The sequence below is a fragment of the Orycteropus afer genome, unplaced genomic scaffold (assembly GCF_000298275.1).
Source record: "Orycteropus afer afer isolate SDZICR_OR568_19922 unplaced genomic scaffold, OryAfe1.0 scaffold00140, whole genome shotgun sequence".
Taxonomy (NCBI): Eukaryota; Metazoa; Chordata; class Mammalia; order Tubulidentata; family Orycteropodidae; genus Orycteropus; species Orycteropus afer.
In genome coordinates, this window is record NW_006921727.1 from 3,312,467 (window position 1) to 3,320,297 (window position 7,831).

The 7,831-nt window shown below is 37.1% G+C and overlaps 1 protein-coding gene across 1 annotated transcript in view; it reads right to left on the reverse strand.

Annotated features, from left to right (window-relative positions):
• PRIM2 (DNA primase subunit 2) overlaps positions 1–7,831 on the reverse strand; it is a 500,367-nt gene that overhangs the window by 333,279 nt on the left and 159,257 nt on the right. Inside the window, exon 8 of the mRNA XM_007945630.2 lies at positions 1,516–1,550. Within this exon, the coding sequence (XP_007943821.1) occupies positions 1,516–1,550 (35 nt within the window). The remainder of the gene's footprint in view (positions 1–1,515; positions 1,551–7,831) is intronic.

Sequence of the window (7,831 nt, forward strand, 5' to 3'; positions counted from 1 at the left end):
TGGCAGACAGTGGTCCAATAACTTTATGCATATGATCTGAATTCCCAGGTGTATAATGGGGCTGACAAGGGGCAAGGTTGTAGTCACTGCTTGGTCACAGCCAGCTACCCAGAGGGACCGAGTAGTTGAACCTGTGGGCTCGGGACCAAAGTTGCAGAGGACATCAAGATTGGCATAACATACTACACAAATCATTGTTCCACCTTCTACTGTGGCGAGTAGCAACTGAGATCTTAAAAGCTTGCAAGTTGCCATCTAGATGAAATGATGGATCTCTCCTCGTCCACAGCCAAGAAGAATGAAGAAAACCCAAAATTCATGGAAATAATCACTCCTAGCGACTATACACCATCAGATCTGCAGCCTATACGACTATGAGACCAGAAGAAACAATGTGGAACAAAACTCAAAATCATTTAAAAAAAAAAAAAAAGCGGGGAACAGGTTTGCTGGCCCAATGGAACCTGGTGGAACCACTGAGACTATGGCCCCTAGCTGCCCTTCAGGTCTGGAATTGAACACACACCTGTGGCTTCCAGCCAAGCAGTAGACAGGCATACTAGTTGAGCATTTACCTGAGGTACATACACTCCTTGGAGAGAACAAGCAAGAGCTTCTGGCTGCTGAGGCTAACAAGCCCAAGGTCAACAAGTAAACTGGCACAGTCCCAATATTACCAAACAACAGGGCAGGCCACTAGTTCAAGTCCAGACAATCCCAAGTTCATCAGGAAACACGGCAGGCTGCTAAATGAAGACTCGGCTACATTCAGGGTGCAAATTTGTCAAAAAGCTGCAAAGACCTTTCTCATAACTTGTTGTTGTTGTTGGGTCCCTTCAAATTGGTTCCAACTCACAGTGAGCCTATGTACAGTAGAACAAAAAACTGCCCAGACCTGCACCATCCTCACAATTGTTGCTATGCTTGAAACCATCAGCTCAGTCACTGTGTCACTCCATCTCATTGAGGGCTTTCCCCTTTTTTGCTGACTTTCTACTTTACCAAGCATCATATCCTTCTCTAGGGACTAGTCCCATCTGATAACATGATCAAACTGTAAGAAACTACTCTGGCCATTCTCACTTCTAAGGAGCATTCCAGCTGTAATTCCTCCAAGACAGATTTGTTCTTTCTTCGAGCAGTCCATAGTACATTCAATATTCTTCATCAACACATTTCAAACGAATCAATTCTTCTGAGGTATTCTTATGCTTTCACTGTTCAGCTCTTACATGCATATGAGGTTACTGAAAATACCATGGCTTGAGTCAGGCACACCTTAGTTTTCAAAGTGACACCTTTGCTCTTTCACACTTTAAAGAGGTATTTTGCGGCAGATTTGCCCAGTGCAATACATTGTCTGATGTCTTAACTGCTGCTTTCATGGGCATTGATTGTGGATCCAAATAAAATTAAATCTTTGACAACTTCAATCTTGTCTCCATTTATCATGATATCACTTGCTGGTCCATTGTTAGGATTTTAGTTTCCTTTATGTTGAGGTGTAATCCATACTAAAGGCTGCAATCTCTGATTTTCATCACTAAGTACTTCCAGACTTCTTCACTTTCAGCAAGCAAAGTTGTGTTGTCTCCATATTCTAAGGAGCATTCTACCGTACTTCCTCCAAGACAGATTTGTTCTTTCTTCTAGTAGTCCATAGTACATTCAATATTCTTCATCAACACATTTCAAACAAATCAATTCTTTTGGGGTCTTCTTATGCTTTCACTGTTCAGCTCTTCCATGCATATGAGATTACTGAAAATACCATGGCTTGATGAGTCTTCCTAAGTCACTAGACTGCTAACCAGAAGGATAGCAGTTAAAACCCACCAGCCTCCTCAGAAGGAAGGTTGAGCAATCTACTTCGAGAGAGATACCGTCTTGGAAACCCAAGGAGGGGTCACTATGAGTCAGGACTGACTCAACAGCACATAACAACAACAACACAATCCCAATGCCACATTCTTCTTCATATGGTCCATCTTCTTAGATAATTTGCTCTGTATTCAGATTGAATAAGTGCAGTGAAAGGATACGACATTGATTCCTTATTTTAAACCATATAGTATCCCCTTGTTCTATAAAAATGACTGCCTCTTGTTCTATGTACAAGTTCCTCATGAGCGCAATTAAGTGTTCTAGAATTCCCATTCTTTAGAATGTTATCCATAATTTGTTATGAGCCACACAATCAATTGTTTTTTCATAGCCAATAAAACACAGGTAAACATATGTCTAGTATTCTTTGCTTTCAGCTAAGATCTAAAATTAGCAGTGATATCCCTCATCCCATGTCTTCTTCTGAAGCTGTCTTGAATTTCTGGCAGTTCCTTGTCTATGTAACCTGCAACTGTTTTTGAATTATTTTTAGCAAAATTTAACTTGCATGTTATATTAATGACATAGTTCAATAATTTCCTTATTCTGTTGGATTACCTTTCTTTGTGATGGGCACAAATACGGGTCTTTTCTAGTCAGCTGACTAGGTGGCTATCTTCCAAATTTCTTGGCATAAACAACTGAGTGCCTCCAGCACTGCATCCATTTGCTGAAACATCTCAACAAGTACTCCAACTATTCCTGGAACCTTGTTGTTTGACAGTTCCTGCCGTGTAGGTTGAACTTCTTACATCAATACCATCAGTTCCTCATCATTTGCTACCTCCTGAAATGGTTTAACATTGTTCAATTCTTTTGGTAAAGTGACTATGTATTCCTTCCATCTTCTTTTGATGCTTCCTGTGTCATTCAATATTTTGCTCATTGAATCCTTCAATGCAACTCAAGACTTAAATTTTTTCTTCAGTTGTTTCAGCTCAAGAAATGCTGAGCATGTTCTTCCCCTTTAATTTTCTACCTGTAGATCTCTGCATATTTAATTATAATACTTTTGTCTTCTGAAGCTGCCCTCTGAAATTTTCTATTCAGCTCTTTTTTACTTTACCATTTCTTCCATTTGCTTTAGTTATTCTACATTATTTAATAGCAAATTTGAGAGTCTCTCTTCTGACATCCATTTTGGTTTTTACTTTCTTCTCTGTCTTTTTAAAGAATTTTTGCTTTATTCATGTATGATATCCTTGATGTCATCCCACAATTCATCTAATCTTTGGACACTGGTGTTTAATGCATCAAATTTAATTTTGACATGGTCTTGAAATTCAGGTGGGATATACTCAAGGTCATATGTTGGCTCTTGTGGATTTGTTTTAATATTCTTCAGCTTCACCTTGAACTTGTAAATGAGCAATTGACCATCTGCCCCAGAGTCAGCATCTAGCCTTGTTCTGACTGATTATATTGAGTTTTATAATTACCTCTTTCCACAAATATAGTTGATCTGATTCCTGTTTATTCCACCTTGTGAGGTTTATGTGTATAGTTGTTATTTGTGTTGTGGGAAAGGTATTTGCAATGAGAAAGTTGTTGGTCTTGCAAAATTCTATCATGCAATCTCCAGTATTTCTCTAACCAAAGCCCTATTTTCCGACTACCGATCATTCTTCATTTCCAACTTTCCCATTTCACTCATCAGTAATTATCAATGTGCTTTAATTTATCTTTGAACAATTTCAGGCTGCAGAAGTTGGTAAAAATCTTCAAGTTCTTTATATTTGGTTTTAGTGGTTGGTACATAAATTTAAATAATAATAGTATTAACTCCACTTCCTTGTAGTCATATGCATATTATCCTATCACTGATAGCACTGTACTTCAGGACAGATCTTGAAATATTCTTTTTGACAAAGAACGCAGTGCTCTTACTCTTCAATTTGTCATTCCTAGCACAGTAGACCATGTTTGTCTGATTCAAAATGGCCAATACTAGTCCATCCCAGCTCACTAATGTCTAAGACACAGATCATTATGCATTCCGTTTCATTTTTGATAACCTGCAATTTTCCAAGATTCATATTTTGTACATTCCATGTTCCAATTATTCATGGATATCTGCAGCTGTATCTTCTCATTGTGAGTTGTGCCACATCAGCAAATGAAGGTTCAAAATGCTTTACTCCACCTACATCATTAACGTTGACTCTATTTTGAGAAAGCAGCTCTTCCCCAGTCATATTTTGAGTGCCTTCCAAACTGAGGGTCTCATCTTCTATCACCATATCCAACAATGTTCCACTCTTATTCATAAGGTTTTCAATGGTCAATGTTTTCATAAGTAGACAGCTTCATTCTTCTGCCCAGTCTGTCTCAGTCTGAAAGCGCCACAGAAACCTGTCCAGCATGGGTGACACCACTGGTATCTGAAATATCGGGGCATAGCTTCCAGCAACACACAAGCCATCACAGTACAACAAACCGACAGACAAGTGGTGGTAACTGTAGCAATAATAAGCAAATGGGTAGAGAAAAAGGTTAGCTTTAGTTACCAGAGGCTAGGGTGTGGAGAAAATGGGAGTTATAATTGAAGAGGTACTGAATTTCTCTTTGGGGTGACAAAAAACCTTTTAGAAATGGATACTGATGATGGTGAAATAGGACCAAACACGGGTCCCTGCCCAGTGTGCAGTCAGGCCAAAACAGTTTACACAATGAGTGATTAAGAGAAGAGAAAATTATTTATTGCAAAGTGGCAATGCAAGGAGTAGGGGTACCCTCTGTACCCAGATCTGACTCCCTGAATTCCCTTGAATTACAGTTATGTAGGTTTCAGAAGAGAGGGTTATGCATATTCATAAAAATGTCAGGAATTTGGGCATGAGATGGCTGATGTTTGGCTGAAATTTCCTTCACCTCAGTTTAAAGGGACAGCAGTGTTTTGATCCAGTGCCCTTGTGTACCGGATGAGTCACACCAGCTTCCTGTCATCAGCTGATCGGGGCTTAGGCAGAGGGGAGAGTGTTAGTTCCCAGTAACTTTGTTCCTCTTTGTCCCAATGAGCATGTCCATGGGCCAGAGTTAATTTTCAAGTTGTTTTCCAAGACACATTAACTCACCTGTGCCTAAGGAAATAGAAGGAAATAATTTTTTTTTTTTTTTTTCCATTCAGTTCTTAAGGAACTGAGCTTATTGTATTTACTCATCTGCCTCCAGCCTGAGTCCTATGTGTTTACTCATCTATCTCCAACTGGGGTCCAGGGTGGGGAAAATAGTTGAGGGTAATTAAGTTTACTTATCTATTCCCATCCAGGGTCTATCTGTTCTAATTATCTGCCTTAACCAGGGTGGGGGAAATAGTTTTGACTTTACTCGGTTTCAATGGTAGCAGAACATGGTGAATATAGTTAGTGTTACTGAATTTAATAATGGTTAAAATGGCAAGACTTTTTAAGTTAAAAAAAAATGTAAAGAATACTAAATCTATGAATTTAGTAATTCTTTACACTATCATTCCCTGATTATTTGTAATAACAACTAATCTTGGATAATTTTTTTCTTTAATTTTTGTTTTGAACTTATACATTCATTACTTTCCTAGGAAATCTCATGTAACATATTCTTTACTTTATCATTCCAAGTTTAGTATATATGCTTCCTACTTGAGTTCACAGGGTTCTCTCTATGTGACTTAGATACAGAAATAAAGCCTTAATAAGATTTTTCTTTCTGAAACACAAGACTCGTAATGTCAGACAACGTATTCTTACTCTGACAAGTTCTTCAAATACATACGTGCAATTAAATAGACAAGCAGTGAAATTTAAAGGTGCAGAATTAGAAACCAATATACGGACAACACTCATCTGCCTGAACGGAACAGACTAAAACACAAATATCAGAGATCATTATCAGCCAAAAACATGGACAAGGAAGAAACAGAGAGGGACCTGAAAAATGAAGATAAATAATAGTGACCTAATACCCCACCTCTATCTCATTAAAAAAAGATGAGGTTAGGGACTGCTAATGTCTGAAAAAGAGTCTTGCAAAAAACCAGCTCGAAGTTACCATCTGCTTTGAAGCCCTGTCTACAATATCCAGACTATGATCATCACTCTTTTCCATGCTGCCACTGCACCTAGTACACACTTACCTTTTTACTGACCACAATGCATGATAACCACTTATATATCTCCCTCATTCCTGCTCACTCTCACACATTCTAAGCATCCTGAATGCAGGAACCATTACTTTATCATATCTATGTCCCCAGTGTTTGTGCCTAAAACATAGTGAATATTAAAAACAAGTTACTGAATTGAATGTAAATAGAAATATTTTTCTAAACATTACATGATTGTTACATTTAATCAGCTATGAAAGAAAGTAAATCAAACTGATTATGACCAGAAACTTCTTAATATTTATCCTTTAACACAATTATTAAGTATCACAAATGAAAGGCAAAACTGAGTAATTTAATATAGGATGAGGCCTATTTCTATGAGACAAAACAAAACAAAAACCTACTGCCATGAAGTCAATTCTGACACACAGTGATCCTACAGGGCAAGCCAGAACTGCCTCCATAGGGATTCCAAGGCAGTAAATCTTTACAAAAGCAACCTCATCTTTCTCCTATAGAGTCAATGGTAGCCTCCAACATTCTGGTTAGCAGTTGAATGCTTTAGTCACTGCCTCACCAGAGCTCTTGCTATGAGACAAAGTTGGTTTTAAGCAATACTCTCTCATTATCAATGAATCAAAAAATGTTAAGAAAAATGAAACTCAAAGAACATATAATCATTACTTTCTAAGTCCAGTCATTATTTAAAATTATACTCTCAATGTTTAATCTATCCTGTACTATATTTTGTATTTCTAGTTTCCCCTGTGTATAATTTATAAATTGGAAAACTACAGGTGATACATCTTCCTTTGTAGTAACTAAATAATTTTTTTCTCTATAAAAGTAGAACTGTCAAAGAATTGAATTTACAAGTACCATAAAAAAAAAGAAACACCCTATTTCAGTATTCAGCTGTTTCTTGGCAACTAGAATCTGCTGATATTTTCTCATCACAAGTAGGTAATAGGATAAAAATCTGTGTTTCATCAGTGCATTCATGTTATGTTACATTCAGGTTATGAAAGTTATGTACCTCAGTGGAAGAAAAAAAAAACCTATAAATAATGTGTAAAGATACTTAGTATATAACAGCCAATCTAGACTGAGGCTTTAAAATGTGTAATTATAATTCTTAAACAGGGTAAGTGATTTGGAAAGCAAAAATGTTTATACAGAGATTGGTGATAAGATCTTTTTTTTTTTTTTTCCTATAAATGAGGAAAACAAATCAGAAGGGTAACCACGAAACAGTAACCTAAGGATTACTCTGGAGTTTTGAATCATGAAGAATGAAGCTGCTATCCTCAAGGTAGCTAGAGTGTAACATGGTTTATGCTGCACCTTAAGTTTCGAAGCAAAATATAAGATTTACATCTTACATATTCCAGAAAAAAATTCAAAACAGTAACAATTTTATCTGTTGCAGCCAATTGCAAAGGTTCTTCTGAAGTATTCTGAGGTCATAAACATTTGCAATTGAGAATTCAGAAATACTCTGCATGTACAGCACTTCACACACATTATTACATAATAATTCACTGTTTCCTTTTATAAACAGTTCACTGAAGTGCAATCCCATTTAACTTTAGTTTCCTCAAAAAACCTGGAAAGTAACACAAACATGCAGCTTTTACAAAGTGATTCATCTGATCCTGAGCACCTAGTATTCACAAGGCACTGTGCTAGGCATCAAAAATAATTAACTTGAATATGTCATCATGATTACACTGAAGAAGCTAAAGTATTTAAAACATGCAATGGAGTTGCTTCTCTTCCCAACACTTGAGTCTTACTGCTTTTTAGAACAGGTAATGGAAACACCTCCTTGAGGGTGGCTCAAGATAAAGCAGTTTAAAAAAA